The 20682-nt window shown below is 33.4% G+C and overlaps 1 protein-coding gene and 1 long non-coding RNA gene across 11 annotated transcripts in view; one reads left to right on the top strand and one right to left on the bottom strand.

Moving 5' to 3' along the window:
- Positions 1-20682, top strand: part of LOC143252838 (cell adhesion molecule Dscam1-like) — a 240897-nt gene that overhangs the window by 179055 nt on the left and 41160 nt on the right. For all 10 annotated transcript variants that reach the window (XM_076505600.1, XM_076505598.1, XM_076505599.1 and 7 more), the window contains 4 exons: positions 1925-2332; positions 13035-13196; positions 15764-16045; positions 19063-19182. In XM_076505600.1, the coding sequence (XP_076361715.1) occupies positions 1925-2332; positions 13035-13196; positions 15764-16045; positions 19063-19182 (972 nt within the window). The remainder of the gene's footprint in view (positions 1-1924; positions 2333-13034; positions 13197-15763; positions 16046-19062; positions 19183-20682) is intronic.
- Positions 2329-11710, bottom strand: LOC143252840 (uncharacterized). The gene is made up of 3 exons (XR_013029195.1): positions 11485-11710; positions 10409-10462; positions 2329-2807 (listed from the first exon to the last, which is right to left on the bottom strand). It is a non-coding gene; the product is annotated as an uncharacterized LOC143252840 (long non-coding RNA).

Genomic DNA, 20682 nt, shown 5'->3' with positions numbered 1-20682 from the left:
AAAGATCTTGGTTGAACCACAAATTTTGGAAGTCCTGATGGATGATGATTTTCAAACAATACTCATTGAAAACACTTGCTGCCTGGAAATCATTCAAATAGTTGTCAAAATATCTTAAATAAACATAGAAATGAAAACTATGCTCGAGAGCTAGAGAAAAATGGAGTCTAGGATGTCACTGAAGACGCACTTCTTACATACTTTACACTTTTATTCCCAAATGATCTAAATGCTGTGAGCGTTGAGCATGTTGAGCACTTCCATCAAGACATTATTAGAATGGAACAGCGATATTAAAAACGATTGAATCCTACAATGATAGGAGTTTACTGTTGGGCCTTAGAGCGTGAAACTGAGAACATACACAAAAGACGCAACAGTTCATTAAAATGTTTTGTAAGAAAATAAAAAACAAAGCAATGTCACGATGAAAGTTTATACGTAGCCTGAATATGTTTTCAGTATATAATCTTATAATACTCATTGCTTTATTTCTTTTGGGCTAGATGGATAGGGTGCTCGACTAGCAATCTGAGGGTTACGGACTCGAATCCTCGTTTCATGAAACATGTTAGCCCTTTCAGCCGTAGGGACGTTATTACATGATGATCATTTCCACTATTCGTTTGCAAAAGAGTAGCCCAAGAGTTGGCTATGGATAGTGATGACTAGCTTCTTTCCCTCTAGTTTTTCACTGCTAAATTAGCGACGACTAGCACAGATAGCCCTCGTATAGCTTTGCGTGAAATTCAATACAAACAAACCATTGATTTCTTAAACTGGTATTGCTATTATAAATTATATTTAAACACTCTCAAATACACTTTAACGAAAAAATAAAGTAACTAAAAAGTTATTTTCACGATAGATAAAAATATTTTGAATAAATCTAACTTGAAAACTGGAGATGATCAGTAATATTCAATATGAGTTTTAGAATCAACAACATCAAATTAGTTAGATACAATTCGTGTTTTTCTAATAGCAGAGAATGTACTTTTTGTTGGCCGGTGTGATTATTCCAGAAAGGCGAATTAATTGTGATGATACAAGAAAATGTGTCGCGCGGCAAAAATACCCTACAGAACACACTGTATGTTATTAACAAGGCTGATAGCTTAACGATTTTCCACTTTCTGCGGTGATCCAAAGAATCACATATTTTAAGCTCATCTTGGGGCATGATGGAAGGTAAAACAAAATACACGACCTAGCTAACTAATTAATAAATATTTACTGTAAAATTCATATCAATGCTGTAAGTGTAGTTACCATTTTGGCCGGCAATTTTGATTTAATTTTTTTAAATCACACGACTATTCCTTTCTTTTTGGCCACAACTTTTTTACACTTAAGGTGTTTTTGTTTATATTGTATTTATTAATATCATCAACTGTGAAAGTGCAAACTTTTATTTAAAACAAAGTATGTTACTTGTCATCTATATATAATATTTATTGACTTTTTCTTGTCGTCTATATATAATATTTATTGGTTTTATGCTTCTTAGATAAATTACCAAATTCAATGAACATTATTTGCACTTAGACTAATAACTTTCATACTGGCAACCAAAGCTATTCAGTGAATATCATAAAAATATTATTATGCTAATACGAATATAGTATTTAACTGCTATGAAAAGATTAAAGAAATGGGACAAACAAATTCTTTGAATTTTTTCTGCCTTTGGTTGTTTTTGTTAAAAGTTTAGAATTTTTTTAATGTCTTTGTATGTAATGTCTGAGAAAAGGATAATAACAAATAACAACAAGACCATAACAATTTCAAGTACCTATGTAATATATAGGAGTTAGAAGAAACTTTAAAGAAATATGTATTGTTGAGTACACCTTATTGACGACAGATTGGGTGAAGTTTAATTACTTTCTAGTAGACTAGCTTTCATTAACTTTTCTTGTAGACGTACCTCCTGAGTTGCATCAGGGATTCCCAGAAAGAACGTTAGAAGCAGGAACCTCACTCTCACTTCACTGCATATTTTCAGGACATCCATTACCAGTAGTTATGTGGTTAATAGATAAAATTCCACTGTCGGATATTCCTCAGTTCCGTATAGGAAAGGAAGAAACGGTAGACGGTAGACTTAAAGCATTCCTAAATATCAGCAGGATTCGAACTAGAGATGGGGGTTTTTATGAGTGTGTTGCCAACAATGGCGTTAGCTCAGTAAGTCACGTGGCTCGGATAAATGTCTATGGACCACCATATGTGCGCCCAATGAAGAACGTTTCAGTAATCGAAGGAGAAACGCTAATATTACAGTGCCCAGTGGCAGGCTATCCTATTAAATATATAACTTGGGAGAGAGGTGAGTGTATTATTCAATATTGCTAAAGAGACCGATGATTTAGACATTCTAAACTAACAAGTGTAACTACTTTTCTGTACAAAATAATATGTTCACTACATCCACAGCACTGTAGTAAGTTAACGTAAATATTTATGTTAATTACTGATCAAAATAGAGAGATTGTAATATTTTAAATGTTAAAGACTTCACTGCGTCAACACTGATATTATTATTTAAAAGTCATTTTCCTAATCTAGGTTATTATATAGCAAATGTTGATTAGTGACCTGGAAGCTATCTAATTATGTGTATATCCATATACGCTATTTTGTTTTATAAGATTGAACTAAAATTCATAGTTTAAGTAATTATTCAACTAAAAGATACATCGAGTTATACGAAACTTCGGATTGGAGCTACAATCAATCTGCTTGTCTTCTACAACCTGTGGTCCTGTTATTAGGTTGCATCCTGTTCACACACTCTCTGGAACCTGTTAAAGAGGATCTGTTATATAACTAATGAGAAATGTAATTAATTTTAACTAAAGAAGAAGGGAAGAGAATAGACAAACATCATTCTCATACCATAAAAATCCTTTATTTTTGTGCTAAATACACCCTGCATGTATAACTTTAGTATATAGCTTCGTTCACAATAAAGTGTAATTTCATATATACAGTGTATCAGAGCATTTACACCAACTGGCCATTTTTATTATATTTTCTTTGAGGTATTTGCAAAATACTCCATTTAATTGCATATTCAAAATACATTGCTCACTTAATCTGTTGGATATTTTTGCAAAAATGTTTTTAACATGGATAGTTTGTAAATCAATAGGGAACATTAACAAACTATTGTAGTAAATCAATAAATCCGAGGCAAAACTTTAAGTAAATGGAAAATGTTAAGGATCTTTTCAGTGAGTTATAAAACTGCTAAATTCAACATAAAAACGCATGATGACACAAGTAACAAAGGTTTAAAAGCTACAATTTAAAGGACAAAAGTTGGTGAATTATTTTAACCAATAGGAATAGTTTTTTTTATGAATAAAACAAAAACTGTTGATGCTGTTTTTGTACACACCTCTTAAATTTTCAACTTACTTATTTACTTATCTGGAAAATTAACAAATAAAACAGTAACTCAAAATAACTGAAAATCTACTTAAAGATAAACATAATAATAAATAAAACACAGGACAAAATAAGGTTAGTCTGTGTGTTTTCTCATAGCAAAGCCACATCATACGATCTGCTGAGCCCACCGAGGGGAATCGAATCCCTTGATTGTATGGTTGTAAATCCGTAGACTCACACTCACCATTGTAATAGCGGGGGACTTAATCTTTCATAGATTAAATAGAAAAAATATGTTAAATACACTTATTCAGCACTTTGAGGTAACTGGACTAAAAACCTTTTACCAAACTAATGGGTATAATTACCTTAGCAAGTTAAATCAATAGTAAGTGTTGAAATAACAGTTTTATATTTCCGTATGGCTACGGGGTCAACAACTTCAAAGTGCCTATATACCCATGAGAAGACAGGGACAGTCTTGGTTGTTAACATTTAGGAAGATGATATCCTTCAAGTCATGTTTGCCAGTGAGCAGTAATGAACCATTTGAATAAAATTAAAATGAGAGAATACAAGACAATGTAGTTCTTAGTACCATATGCTACAACTTTTCTTTATCATCTCTTTTCTCACCAATAAGAGTAGTTAAGAGTAAACCTTAATAGCAATTAACTTGTAACACATGTGTATTGTGATTGTACAGAATTGTGCTTAGGTAAACAAATAAGGATCGAGCTACAGTTTAGGATTAAATAATTGAAAACCATAAATCTAAATAAAGCGACTTAATTCGATACCAAATATACTTAACACATAAACCTCATAATATATAAAAACAAATTAAAATCAATACTGATGCACAATATATACATAAAGATAGATCTGAATTACCTTTTTTCAGACATCTCTAATTTCGAGTTGAAATAAACAAATTAAGAAGAATTTGAAAAAAGAACAACATCTTTAACATGTTTTTATAACAATTTTTTAGGTCTGCTATTCTTTCTATATCAAGCAGATTTTCGAAACTTAAACGATAACTTTTTAAAAATAGCATACCGTATATATTAATGGTGTTTTATTAACTATTTTTATGGTTCTGCGGTTTTGTTCAATTATTGGGATCTAGTGATATGTATGATTACTGCGTAAAGTTATCTTGTAGGCGAGTTAAACTGTTTGTTTATTGTTATGCACAAAGCTACGTAAAGACCTATCTGTGCTCTGCCCACCACAGGTATCGAAACCCAGTTTCTAGCAGTGTAAGTCCGCAGACATGCTACTGTGCCACCGGGAAAGCAGCGAGTTAAATATTGACACAAAATAGATTTTACAGTTTATTGCTTCGTCTGAACTATTAGATGTTCTGTGTTCATCATGTCTGTGTTTGTATTTGATGCATTCTACTTTGTGTGTTGTGTGTTGTCATGGCCGTGTAACGATGTTTATCTCATACTGGATAATCTTCTAAGCCCTACTCGAGACACGGAAATGACTTCAAGAAATCCATATTATCAAATTCTATTATTTATCTGTTGTTACATTTAACTGTATTATTTAACACTACCTGCTGATGTTGCATCTCGAGCATCGTTTGCCATCATTTCTTCTGTTCAACTTCAGTTTCGCTATTTTCTATCCCTCATCTAGCTATTCTACCTTTGACATTTGCTCCTATGGATATCAGCTCTTAATAAAACCTGTCTGTTTTTTATTGTCTTAAATGATTTATAAGTGTTTTTGAATATTTCTAAGTATTTTCTTCGAGTAAACATTACCCAATGTTAACAACTTGTACTACAATGATTGTTAAGGCTTATAATAATTCTTAGGTATTTACATTCTTTGCACTAAAAATACGGATTACAAGTTTAGGCCATAATGTTACCATCAAGAAGCTTAAATTCCCTTTCTTTAAACAACAGCCTCCACCCCATCGGGTTTTTCTGTTTTCATATGCTATTGTGGAGTAAATTCAGTTCATTTTTTAAGAGAAATAATTTCGGAACTGCTTGTGTGTATTATATATGTGTGTGTGTATTTTATTATACACTGTTTCTACCAAAGAGAATAGAACCCCCTGATTTAACATTGTAAATCCGAAGGCTTACCGCTCTCCCAGCGGGAGACCAGAAGTTCTTGAAGTCGAGATGCTGATAAAGTGAACAGTACGTATTAATAATGTTCAAATACTAAATTATAGCAGAAATCAGTTATGTAATTAACCATCTTCTTTAGTGTGGTGCTTTCATTTTAAAACAAAGATACTGAACGGAAGCTTCTAGGACGCCTCCACTCCAGCCTTTACACAGCAGATGTCATTTGTGCTACAAGACCTAACTAATAGCAAAATGTCCTAATAAACCAGTCTATCCTCACTGCCAGAATCATTATCACCTCAGATATTGTACAAGAGAGGGATAATCTTCCAATTTGTAATCAGTTCTCTAACATATTCCTGTAACTGTCGAGAATAACTACCTTCCAATCCTGATTACCTAGTTACTGTGGTTCCTGTTGGTACTATTGAATTATTTACACCGCCTTCAAACTTTCTCTCAACTCAAAACCTCAGAAGACATTCTCTGGCTTATTATTCTTGATCTACATATATTAAATCATTTCAAAAAGCCTTTGTTACGGGCAGCATCAACTATGCAGCTAAGTTTATTTTTAAACCCAATATAAAAGACTCAAAAATACATTTTCATTCCAATCGTTTATAGAATTCTGATGGTCAATGACACATCATTGCTGCTTGTTAAAATGCTTCCTTGTTAACACCCATTTCTTCCTTATAAGTCCCATTTGGAAAGAGCTTTACTAGAATTGTATTTTGTATTATCTTTAAGGACACTTTAATCAAAACTGGCTGTAGTTTTCATTGATGTACTGGCAAAATAGAATATCAAACTGTTATCATATCATTTTACTCTTCTATATTCATTATTCTCCTCCAAAACACTTTTCCTAAACACCTTCTTCTTACTGTCTTTATTCTTTCCATAATCTTCACACATGCATACTCGTTTTGGTGTTTCCCGACCTAATGACTTCTACTATTTAAATAGAAAATTTAAAAGTTATAGTTTTGACTGAAATAAAATACCATGGGAGAGCTTCTTTGAAAATTAACTACTTTCAGTCAACCTTGCAGGATATTACTCACTAGAATTTGTCTGTCTCTCTTCCAAGCCATTCAGAATAACATTCTTCACCATATGTGTTATACTTTCAGCATATCTAGCTTCTCTCCTTCTCTAATCGTATTGTGATCTGGTTGGCAAATATAACGCCACCATGCTTAACAGGGTAATTTGTGATTATTGCAACACAACTAGGATCTTTTTAAGCTACTGTAATGCCGATTAGTACAAACATCTAACATCCAAATGATGAATTTCAAGCACAAAGTCACCAAACAGGAACCATCTAAAGCAGGGTGAGCAACTCCATTGCGATTGGCCACATCTGGCCAGCCCGAGTTTAGGAATAAACTTTTGCATCATTTATTTTCATCGCAAATTTGGCAATTAGCACTGCCTCACGTCATCGCTAATGTCGTGCGCTTCATCATTGTCATAGACTCTGCCCATTTTGTAACGTCAGTCTGGTTTAGATGTTTGTTATCGAGTGTGCATTGTTTTACATGCTCTTGCAAATATATTTTCATTGTGCAACTTTCAAATGTTTAAATATATTTTGTTTTTAATTCTTCAATATGGATAAGTGGATAATTCGAAAACAAAAGAATTCAGATGATGGTGAACACTCAGAAAATAAAGACGGTTTAATTTATTCTGGCATTACTACCGAAAAGAAAATGGTGCGTAATTGGAAAAACGTGAAAAGAGAACTTATGAAAATTGGGAGCTGAAATTTGCAGTGATTGAAGCAAATAATAAGGCAGTGGGTCTTTTGTGTAATTGGTGAAACAAAGTTTTTAGAAATAATAATGCATACAACCTTATGCAACACTTTAACAATTTTCATAATGAATTTGATGTAAAATTTCCAGTTGATAGCAAAAATCGTATGAATGAAATTAGCCATCCGAAAGCACAACAGAAGGGATGTCTGAAAAGATTTTTATCATCGATAGGACTAGTTACGTTAGCTAGCTATAAAGTAGCTCGGATTCTAGCTCAAAAAAAGAAATAATTTTCTGGTGCTCAACTAGTAAAAGAAATATTGATTGTAGTCATTGAAACTCTGTTGGAGAATTATGATTCAAAAATAAAATATGATATTCTTTAAAAGGTAAATAATTTGCAATTAAGTCGAAGAACAATTGTCCGCAGAAACCGACATGAAATAAAAATGTATCTCAGAACGTCTGGTATGGATATTGACACTTTTATTGATAATGAGACAACAACGTTTCGACCTTCCTAAATCATCTTCAGGTTAAGAAAGAGAGTGTGTGAATGTGACCGTTGCCGGACACATGTCTTTTGGACGAGAGTATAAACGGGTATGGGAATGTAGGGGGCGATGAAGGTGGATGTTAGGTACATTGGTTTAATTTTGATTTTAGTTGCTTTATAAGTAGGGCTTATTTGATTTTGTGTTTGCTTATATTTATTTCTCTACTTATTACACTGCTGGCCAAAGTCTTAAGGCCAATGAACATAAAGAAAAAATATGCATTTTTTTGCGTTGTTAGACTCAACCACTTATTTGAGTAGCGCTTCGAAAGATGAAAATAAGAAAAGTGAAAATAAAAATAAAATTTTTTTAGCATTTAATAGGGAAAATGTGAACACTACGAAATTAGCCTAAATACTAGCTGGTAAAAAGTTTAAGACCATACTGAAACGAAGCATTAATTGGTAAACATGTGACGAAATTTAGTCATTTGTGTTCAAGCAAGAGCGTTGTCAACATCTCCACTGACATCTCCTGTGTTACATTGGGTAAAAATATGGCAAAGGCTAACAAAATTGACAGAGTTTGAACATGGCAGAATTGTCGAGCTGCAAAAGCAAGGTCTCTCTCAAGGAGCCATTACTGGTGAGATTGAGCGTAGTAAAACTGCTTTTGCAAATTTTTTAAAAGACCCTGAGGGATACAGAACGAGAATTTCAAATGGTCAGCCCAAGAAAATTTTGCCGGCGTTGAGCATGAAGATTCGACGGGTTGTCCAGCAAGACACCAGGCGATTGTCAAACCAGATTAAGGCTCTTACTGACGCAGAATGTGGCTCAAGAACAGTATGACGGCATCTACGAGAGAAAGGCTTTAAAATCCGCGAACGTCTTTAAAGGCCACGTCTCCTTCCACACCGCGAAACAGCTCGGTTTACCCAACGTTATCGGCACGATACGATATCCCACCAGATACATTTTCTATACAACACAGTGGGGTGCTTTCTCCTTCCATGTAGCCAGCTGCTGTTCGACACCCCTGTATAACCTGAAGCTCCATTAGCATGTTGGGGAGAGCATCCTTATTGACTAAAGTCCCTCGTTTGTGTGGAAATGACTGGATCTTTCAGCAGGACAATGCTGCAATCCACAATGCCCGCAGGACAAATGACTTTTTCATGGCGAATAACGTGATTCTTTTGAACCATCCAGCGTGTTCACCCGAACTGAAACCCATTGAAAATGTTTGGGGGTGGATGGCAAAGGAAGTCTATAAAAATGGACGTCAATTCCAAACAGTGCATGATCTTTGTGAAGCCATCTTCACCACTTAGAATAAAATTCCAGCCAGCCTTCTGCAAACGCTTATATCGACCATGCCAAAGCGAATGTTTGAAGTTATTTGCAATGACTCACTACTGAGACTTCTTGTTGGGCATTTCCTACCATGCTTTGGACTTTTTTTTGGTATGGTCTTAAACCTTTGACCAGCTAGTATTAAGGCTAATTTCATAGTCAGTGATCTCCACCCCCCGCAAACTCTTGGTCAACTCTTTCACCAACAATTAATGGGGTTGATAATGGCTAAAAGAACGAGCATGTTTGGTGTAATGAGGATTCGAACCCGCGGTTACGAGTCGAGTGCCTTATCCATCTGGCAATGCCGGGTTTGAGGTTAATAAAGGCGTTCGTCTCGTAATCCAAGGTTCAAATTCCGGTCGCACCAAACATGCTCGCCCTTTTAGCCGTTGGGGTGTTATAATGTGACGGTTAATTTAACTATTCGTTGGTAAAAGAGTAGTTGGTGATGACTAGCTCCCTTCCCTCTAGTCTTACACTGCTAAATTAGGCTAGCACAGATAGCCCTCGAGTAGCTTTGTGCGAAATTCCAAAACAAACAAACAAACAAACTTAAGATATTAAGTCTTCTTTCCGGTTTGGAACTTTCTGGATATGTTATGAAGGTTTCACGATGAGCGAATTAATTCTGAGTTAACGTACATACAATTCACTTAATAGGTAGCTAGCTAGCTCTTCGCTGGTCTCACACCATTTACAAGCTGATTTTTCATTGCTGAAGTTATTATGTAATGTTGGATGTCTATGGATGTCTAGTGTGAATTCACTGAAGTTGAATCTTTAATAACGTTCAAAATCTATAAACGTTCCTGGTCAAATATGTATAGTTTCCTGATTAATAAGTGTTAATCACAATTACAGCTACCGAAGTTTATAGTATACCAAATGTAGAAAACCAACAACATATACTGTCATTTGGCGCGTCATTTTATAAGTGTTAGGTGAGGTTATCGAATTTTCAGTCGGCAACAACACTGGTATTTTTATACATATATATATATACACTGTTGATTTTTACATTCGAGAATCTTCTACAGGATTAGTGAATATGCGGAAATTTCGCTATACACAATTAGGAGAATAAGTTAGATGAAGTTCAAAATAAAATTTAAATGTCGATATTAAAATAAATATATAATAGTAAATCCGTTGTAAGCTCTCATTGATGCATCCAAGTTCTTTGATAAATTGGTGTTGAAAACAGTTTTACACATTCTTATAAGTACATACATAATTGTCATTAGTAAAAATCAAACATAGAAGTGTTGAAAATGAATTACCTTTACGTCTCTTTATGAGCTCATCGAAGACCTTTGAGAATTTGCATTTCAGGGCTATAAAAAAAACCTTATTTTAAGTAAAAATATTTTATCGACTCATATTAGAAATGAAAGCTGTACAAACCAATTAAACTGTATTTTTATTTTTTATTTCGGTTTTCGTCATTCAGCAAATTTATCATTAGCTGAAATAAAAGACCTTACAACACCAGACTACTCCCCCCACTAGTGGCACAGTCTGCGGACTTATACTGCTAGAAACAGTGGTTCGATACCCGTGGTGGAAAGAGCAGCTTTGTGCTTAATAAGAAACAACAATAGCTTCAGGAGCGTTGCACTAAAATCCACACCCAGACTGATAGTACGAAGCCTCAAATAATTTAATTAATGAAGCTTAGAGTTGTCAGTTTCAGCTTGCGTGTTGGTGGAATACTCCTGAAGAAGCTGTAAAGCGAAACGTTGAGCGTCTAATCATACAAAAACAACACTTTGGTATTAAAAGGTCGTTTATTTTTAGTATTAAAATATGATCTATTCACTAATATGCACTGCAGAAATCAAGTATATCATTAGATTTTCTCTCTTTCGGTCATGGGCGTTGATCTGAACTGTAAGGCGTGGGCAACATTTAAGAAAAGTATTACACAACGTAATTAATTATTAAAAAATCACAGTGACAGGGATAATGGAGACATTTCAGGTTTATCGATAATCTTGACAGCTGTGTTTGATTACATCTTATTGTTTGAGAAAATTTAATCACATAATTGTTTTAATAATAACGGTAATGTTAGTAATGTTTCATTATTTTGTTATTTAAAAAAGTAATAAGTTAAATGACTTTAATAATTTCTGTACAGATTTTCCTTAATGTGCTATTTTGAAGTTTGAAATATAATAACTCTCTTTTTTTCCGAAACAGTAACATTAAACATTGAGGATTAGGCTGCTAATTACAGCAGTGTCACTTTTATTTCTAAAACTAAAACTAAAACGAGTTCACTGCATTTAATCTACTCAAAGCGTCTGTAATGCATGTAATTCATTCTTAGGCTAGTTAGGGCAAATAGACTTACTTTCTTCAAACTTTAGCGAAGGCGTTTTACTGTTCTTTTTCTCTCATTTCACGCTGGTATTTAAACAACTAAGTAAACTCGGTGTTTTCAGCATTTCTGAGTGATAACTTTCAACTATTTTCTTTACAAATATGTTTGTGAATACTTGGTGGAGTTAATTTCTGTACTTGTATTGATTTTTTTTTAACACGACTACATCTCGGTTGAAAATAACAAAATCTCGAAGGGTACATGTAGGTTGCATTAAAGTGCACTTGTTATGCTTCCTAAAACACAGGGATACCCTAAAAGTTGGCCTTCAGCCAAAGTAGTTCGTTCACTATACACTTCACGAATATTTGGGACACAGTATTGGAAACCGTCACGAGACGACTGTGAAGTCGGAAGCAATATCGAGCAGGTCATGTTTATTATTACCAATAGATTTAATTTCCGATACGGAGGGTTGAGGCTCATTGCGGCTCAAAGCAATACTCACAAAAAGAAGAAAACAAAGACTGTGGAATACATATATATACAAGTTTAATAAGTCTTTAAATTGAGGAAGCAGGTAGATACATATACCATCCCCCACTGCTGAAAGTTCAAGATATCTGACCTTTCTCAATCCCCTTACCAGGACCAGTGCTTTTGCTTTCAGCTAGACTTTAAGAACATTATTGAAAAATGCATCTTAACTATCGTGTGTCAGTGCGATATTTAGATGACTCTTAAAAAATGTCAAAATTTGTACATCAAATATAAACACATTGCACAAAACATCAGCACATCCTACACCACAGTTCATTATAAAAACTACTGCATAAGCTCACAAACAAAATTATCTACTAACTAATTGAACCTCTAGTTAAATTTTGTAGAAGACACACGCCTCAACTACTCTTAAATTTATTATTCATCAGAAGAGGATGTTACATCTCAGGAAAGCGTTAGTTCAAATTGATAAATATTTAAGATACAGATTGTTACTCAAATTCTGATACATATGAGCCTCTGTGTATAGTTACTCCTATCTGCTAAATATCAGAGTGGCAATAAATATATTATCATGCGCTGAAGTGCACAGTTAGAAGTAACTTTGATGCATAATAATATACGTTATTCTGCATATCATACAAACTTCTTATTTGTGTGAGTGTGTGTTTTTCAAAGCAAAGTTACATTGGGCAAACTGCTATCTTCACCTAGGGGGAATCTAACCTCTCATGCGAGTGTTGCAAATCTGTAGACTTTCTATTAGCCTACCTGGAGACGTCTCTGATTTTTAGCTAACGTATTCCTTTTACTCAATGATCCATTTAAAAAATCTTACATATCTTCTATACTAGTACAGTGTAATGACTTTAAAAAAGCGGTGTATTAAGTAACATAAGCTTGAAACATGAAATGATAGTCGACGTAAATAGTAACTTACTCTCACACAGATTACAGAAAATTACTTGACGTTTTTCGAATCTTGTATAATCAGGTCGTAAAATAAAATGGTCATTTGGACATATTACACTATTTCATAAAGTGTTTTTTTTTTAAATTCGTGTTCATGTCTTCAGATGGCTTTCAGCTTCCTATCAACCACCGACAACAAGTATTTTCGAATGGTTCCATTATCGTACGAGAGGTAGCGCGTGACTCAGACCAAGGAACATACACTTGTATTGCAATAAGTGAGGATGGAGACAGGGATCATGAAGACGTAACCATTAAGGTGACAAGTAAGTCAGTTGTATATTGTTATTAACTACTTGTTTTATGTTTATACCGTTTAAACTAAACTTAAGTTGTCTGAAAAACTATAGGCCAAAATCTATCAATATATTTAAATTCATCAGCAAAAGGTGATAGACTGGCATGGTTGAGTGGTTAGAACGTTCAATTTGCAATATGAGGGTCCTTAGCTCGAATCCCCGTCCCATCAAACATGCTCGTCCTCTCAGTCGTAAGGATTTTATAAGGTGACTGCCAATCCCACTATTCGTTGGCAAAAGACTAGCCCAAGAGTTGTCGGTTAGTGGTGATGAGTAGCTGCCTCAATCTAATATTTCACTCTAAATTAGGGACTGTTATCGCAAATCTCCCTAGTGTAGCTTTGCGCGAAATTCACAAAAAGAAATAATCATAAAGTGACACACTGAAACACTATTGTAACATAATTTCGTAAATGCTTAAAGTATATATGAGTTTTATTTAAGAAGCTTCTCTTGGTTACTGAAAAGTGAAATTAATTACAATTTGGTATTGAACATACTGTAAGTGATATATATATTAAACACAGAGTACGTTAAGTCACTTAATGGCATGATACTTCCTCAAATCAGTGGGGAAATGTAGCATGTAGACGTAGCTGGTGAATAAGTACATTGCATGTAAACACATTATTATAGAGATGTGCGTATTACTTAATTAATTTTGATAAATACTGTTCTTGCATCATTTGTGTTGCAATAATAGACAAAAGGTACTTGATGGGATTTTAAGATAAATTGTTTGACTCAAAAATGTTATGTTTAAGTCACTTATTGTTTGTTTTTGAATTTTGCGCAAATGTACACGTGGACTATCTGCGCTAGCCGTCCCTAATTTAGAAGTTTAAGACTAGAGGAAAAGCAGCTAGTCATCACCATTCATCGTCAATTCTTGGGCTACTCTTTTACCAAAGAATAGTGGAATTGATCATAACCAAATAAAGTCCCCATGGCTGAAAGGGCGAGCACGTTTGATGCAACGGAGATTCGAACCCGTGATCCTCAGATTACGAGTCGAGCGCCTTAACCACCTGGCCATGCCGGGACGTTTAATGACTCATTTTTTCAGTAAAATTGTTGTATTGTAGGTACTTATATTTACATGTTTGCCGATAATAATTACATTCTGTGTGAAAACATTTATGTATACACATTATTACAAAAGCAGCACTCATCTTGTGCCTAGAAATAACACTTGAACCTTGAAAGGAACAATGTTATTTTCTATAACCATTCTTACTACCACTTTTATATAGTAATAGCGCAAAACTGGAAAAATGCATACGATACTCTAACATATTCGAATATTACTATCTTCATAGTTTCTCTCTTTCTGTGTAGTTAAGAAACTGTTTAAAATATTGTGGTCGAGTTTATTAGCATTTTAAAGTGTTTATTTTTTCAAAAACATAAAATGAAAATTACCAAACCGAGAAAGCTAAATGTTTACGGTTTACTACCTTCCATCGAACAAATTTTTCGTAAGCTGTGAGCGACTTCAGTGAGTGGATCAAACTTCATTTCTGAATTTCATCACGGATATGTGGTGTAATACATTTAACAATTTTAGGCTTATTTTCCTTTACTCTCAAGCCGTGTAAAGTCTGTAGAGCAGTAAATCTTTATAATCTACTTAAATATCTTCCTAGCGCCTGCAGAATTAATTAAAGGTAATTTTAGAAGCGAAAATCTTAGCCTTTTCGGATGGATCCATAAGTAGTCTTTAATTAAATGTCAGTTTTATAGCACATGCCCTTCGTTTATGAAAACTTGCAGATTTTGCTGGCTAAGCTCAAGTTAATAATGGATGTGTAATAATGTGGAGATAAACATGAAATGTGAACGAATTTTATTTCGAAGCGGTTGCTTTTGGCTATAGAAACAAAGACTATTTAGAAGGACGATATGTTGGAGATGGCTAAAACATTTTGAGCTTATTCGCTTTTCATTTGCTAATATTTTTCGATAACTAATGTTTATCTCTTCCAAAGGCTTCTATAATGTAACAGATGCTTATTTTTTCAAAGCTAATGAGTAGGAATAGAACAGGACTCAAAAGACTAGAATATTTTTATTGTTCATTTATGCTAGCTTTCAAGTGATCCGTAATATTTAAATACAAGAACATATGATTACTTCTAAGTTGTCCAGAAATTGTATTCTACATAAAATATTAAGATATAGTGACTTGGAAAGAAAAGTTTAAATTCTCATTTTAATCGCTTATATTTTATAAGATAATTGATAAATACAGTACTGCCAGCTGTCATAAAGCCGTTACAAACTCCTGCTTGGCTTTCTGCTGAGAAAAACAACAAATTTTAATTTTTAAACAGAAACGGAATTATGTGATAAATTGTTGTCCACGAGCTTGTTCAAAGAGTAAAACCGAATAGCTATTGAAAACAATTATAATTTATATGTTTACTTGTTTACAAATATATACTGATAATATTTTCAAATTCTAAAAAAAGAGAATGAATATACAAAAAATAAAAACTTGTTAATTTCTCTTTTTAACTTTTTCCTATGTTTAGCACCACCAAAAATAATACCTTTTGATTTTCCAAATCGTGTTCGAGAAGGAACTGGAGTTGTCATTACATGTGGTGTCAATGATGGAGATCCACCTTTTCTTATTAAGTTATCAAAAGACGGACGCCCCTTGTCACCAGAATCAGGAGTTACACTACAAGTTCACGAACGTTTTGTTTTGCTTGCTATGTCGAGTGTAAAGGCTCACCATGCTGGAAATTACACATGTACTATTTCTAATTCCGGAGGTAGTAGCAGTCACAGTTCTTATCTTAACATCGATGGTGAGATTTCATTTTTTGTATATTAATACATTCTATTTGCATTATTATTTAGCCTAGAAATTATACTCTAAAACTTTTTCAAGAAATATTTGGATTTTGTTTCTACGTTGTTTAGTAGAGTCTTCAATAATAGACCGCATTTTACTTTACTAGTCGTTTTGTTATGGATAACAAAGACACTGACTTTAAGGGGACGTGTGTCATGAATATTTTTATTTAGTGAAAGTTCTTTTGATGTTGTGACTTCATTGGGGTTTAGAGGGTTAGGATATTTTTTAGTATTAGGATTATGAAAACTATAATTTTTTTTTTTTTTACTATCATGATGAAATAATTACAAGATTAATTAAAATTTCCTTTATACTATGTAGGGAGGTCTTTCATGTTTCGTTACAGCGAATATTAAAGATAAAATTAGCAAAATTGTAAGTTTATGTAGAGGAAGAAAGAAATTAAAGACACCTTTAGCTAGGGAAGATTTACACTCACTATTTAGTGTAAGATTGCTCAGGTTGATAATCAAATTGTCAGGATCAAAATTGACAGAGAAATTGTTAGTTGATCCGCTTAGCTTCATATTTTGGACATGTTGAAGTCGGGCGATTTTTTTGTTATTGTGTTGGGTCAAAACTGTTCAACAGATGGAAGTGTTAAAACCGGCTGACAATGCTACGAAGGTTAATAGTGTAAACGTTGATTTTTCGGTAAACCGTCTGTTCTGTCGGTATTTCAGTCTTGATCCAAGAATTTCTTCTGAAAGAGGAATTTTCGAGTTTCAATTGGTTAGTTTAAAACGCAGAACTTTTGAACATGTTTGAGCTAATATTCAGTAAAGAAACACGCGCCGATGTTGTTTAAATTGTCGTTTTTCACAGGCATGTACAAATATTTCCATATCGTCTTACCAAAATATAACGATGTATACGAAGGAAAACGAAGTTTGGAATTAAAAAAGATTTCAAAACCTATAATAAAAAATATGGTACATTTATTTAAAAAAGAGGACATAGCTTCTTCAAGGATTTTTTAAAAGCCTGTGAGAGAAACTAGTTTTGCAATATTATATAAAGTGAATCAATATATGAATAAGTCGTCATCGAATGAAAACAAACAAAAAACATGTTGCATGAATCAGGCTTATGGATCTTAGAAAACTTTTCTTTTATTGTTAACTAGTATTAAAACTACAGATTCAAACTCGCTATGAACAAACAGTTAAAACTGTTCGAGTAGTAAACTTGGTAATCAAATTTTTAATCTTGACCAGATTTTACCGAAATTAAAGTAACAGTTTGATAAGAACGTACTCAACATACTTAAACATCTGACAAAACTTTGTGTTAATTTAATTTATAAAATACTAAACAGATAAATTAAATAACTGAAAATCAAGCTTTCACAACATATAGTAGTGTTGTATGAAATAATCTCGTTTATCTTATTTTAAACACCAGTTACCGAATCTTGACTTCGAGATAACATTAATTAAGGAATCGTAATGAATATGAGAACTGAAAATTTATCTTAATAAGACGACTAAATAACGATATCATTTTACGTTAAGTTTCCATCTAATCTAGCTTAAGGGTGTTAGTTATTGTTTTGTGGTGTATAAACAAAGTATACTGAACAAATAAAGTCCATCGTTTGCAGTCAGGTTTTTCTATAGTTATTATAATAATTTACACAATTTTAGTTTTTATTAGCAAACAGAATTTTAGTAGAAACAAAAAGGGCACTTCGCTTTAAAACACTATATTCTCGTTACGTGGTTACTAATTATGCTTTCATATCTTTTAATTACTAAAATCAAGTATGTTTACTTTTCCGACCTGAAAATATATAATCAATTTACCCAGAGATTAGCTCTCTGGCTGTTATATAACATTCAACCTTTTATTTACTTTGTTTCTTACCAACTAAAATGGTACATAGTTAGTTTTACAATATCCAACAAATGCGTTTCGTTACAAAGTTTCATCAAACTCCAAATTATTTTCATTGTAGTAAAAGAAATTCATCATAAGAATTGTTTGATTATTTATAATTAAGCACAAAACTACACAATGGGCTATCTGTGCTCTATCTGCGTTGTAATTTCGTAGACATCCCTTTGTGCCGATGGAATGCACATCATAAGGAACACCTTGTCTAATAACACCATTTCTAGAAGTGTTTAGTAGGGCACATCGATAATAAATAGTAACGCGTATGAGCCTAGCTCAAGATATGTTTTTGTTATGACTGAAACACTTTTTTAACATTATTTGTTCAAATAGACAATATGCACGTAGACAAGTTCGAACCGTTTAAACAACTAGTTAGCTAGCTTTGTTAGTTCATTTTACGCATAGAATAGATTTTGCCCCGCATGTACAATGTAAATAAATGCATTAATCAAATAAACTTTCATTATTTATTATTTTGAGAAGATATGTTAAGACAATTTCGGGTATTTTTCTTAAAAGTAACGAGAGCTCTGTAGTTTTCGTTGTAGATTTGTTTATTCACATGCGTTATATTCGTACGAGTTAGCGGTTTGGATTAAGAACAAAAGCCTGTCTCGGATTTCTCTTCGATTTAGAACTTTTTCGTTTAGAGCTTTACTGTTTAGTTAGAGATACCTAATTAAAGGCATTACCCGATTCGTTATACCAACAGCAGTATATATTATAATATATTTTTGTAGTTAACATCTTGTAGTCTTCGGTGGCTTAACCTACAACATACTTTTTTTTTCCCCCTAAGTCAAGTTAATTAAGCTAGTAAAGTGGGATTTTTCAGATATTACTTGGATTGTCGTGAACAGCCAATAATTAGTGTTTTATTTATATTACAACAGCATAGATTTACTTGTTTAGAATTATGTGGATCATATGATATGTTTAATAATATTTTAATTACATAAGCCACATTTTTTCTTTGTTTTAAATACACATTGGGATTTGAGAGAAAGGTGTGATTTGTTTTTAAATAAACGAGAGATTTTATATGCGATTTTTTATTTTTATAAATAGTGCCACCTCGCTGGGTTGTGGAACCCAGCAACTCTTCTGTAATCCAAGGTCAGTCTGTTAATATTGATTCTGTTGTCCAAGGATATCCTTCGCCTCGAATAACTTGGATGAAAGCTTCAGGTATTATTCTAAGAAGTTTTATAAATAACTTTAACAACCTTATATAATGAACTAAAAGCATTAATTTAATAATGACTAATGCATTATTTCCTGAGCACAAAACAATTTATCTAGCTTTTTATTTAGTCTGCTTGATTAAATTACTTTTAATTGCCTTGGCTTCTACTAATGTTATAGCATACTTTGTGAACTATATAACTAATCAGTAATTCGAGAAAATACTTTCCTTTTGGTTGATTTTTTTTTTTGTAAAAGCCATTTTGTCTATTTATCTATTTGTCGTAAGAAACAGTGCAAATCCGTTATGAAGCGGGTCGCGGGTTCGCGCCCGCGTCGCGCTAAACATACTCGCCCTCCCAGTCGTGGGGGTGTATAGTGTGACGGTCAATCCCACTATTCGTTGGTAAAAGAGTAGCCCAAGAGTTGGCGGTGGGTGGTGATGACTAGCTGCCTTCCCTCTAGTCTTACACTGCTAAATTAGGGACGGCTAGCACAGATAGCCCTCGAGTAGCTTTGTGTGAAATTCCCAAACAAACAAACAAACCGTTATGAAGCACTCTAAAGTAAAAACAGCAGGATATAATATTAAAAGGTATATACAGAACGTATTTAAACATTTTAACACATTAAAAAAGGAGTATTTTTACTTAGCCGAAAATTTATTAGCAGGATTACAAGAAACTTAGAATCAAAATTTGTTAGTACTTTGTTTATAATCTGAAATTTCGTTTTCTGTTGGCAACGGGTGTTTTTTCCGGATATTCAAAAAAGGGTTATAGGCGCCTAACTTTTCTCAGTTTTAAATTAATAGACTAAAAGAAGGAAGTTAACCAATATCATCTGTCAATACTTAGGCTACTCCAGACGAAAAGTGGGTTGTGATCGTCACTCATAAAATATGGTGCGGATTTGTTCATTGGTAAGACTATAAGTTTCGGACCTAGCCTGCGAAGTTTGAATTCGTTCGATCCCATGGAATATTACCAGCACTTTGAGCTATGGGTGCATTATAAGAGTGAGAGTGAAGAATTTAGTAAGAATGGTGGATGTTAGTGTGCTGCTTGCTTTCTCTCTGGTGAGTTGTTTGAAAGGATGGCCAGAGATAAACTTAGTAGATTTGCCATAAATATAAATATGAATATACACTAGAAAAGTGCCGAGCGTGATCTTGTGATGATGGGACGCGAACCATGAATCCCAAATTTATATTTCAAAAATCTAACCACTAGTTCATGCTCAGCCTCGTGGATCATGTGAATATGAAGCTACCTTCTAGTAAACATCTTGTAATTTGTAACGTTCTCTACCTGTTAATCTTTTTGTTTTATTGTTTTTTTTGTTATGAACAGTTTCCAATTCTCCTTCATTCATCTGTTTTGTCATTAAATCCAAATATTATGAAACATAAATCCAATAGTATAAATAAACTTTTTCTGAAACTTTCCAGAAGAGAGATGAGAAAGTATCATATCGTGATCGTCCTTATTTTTGGCTGATCAA

The sequence above is a fragment of the Tachypleus tridentatus genome, chromosome 6 (assembly GCF_004210375.1).
Source record: "Tachypleus tridentatus isolate NWPU-2018 chromosome 6, ASM421037v1, whole genome shotgun sequence".
Lineage (NCBI taxonomy): Eukaryota > Metazoa > Arthropoda > Merostomata > Xiphosura > Limulidae > Tachypleus > Tachypleus tridentatus.
Note: the sequence above shows the minus strand (reverse complement) of the source record. Positions and strands in the feature narration are given on the sequence as shown.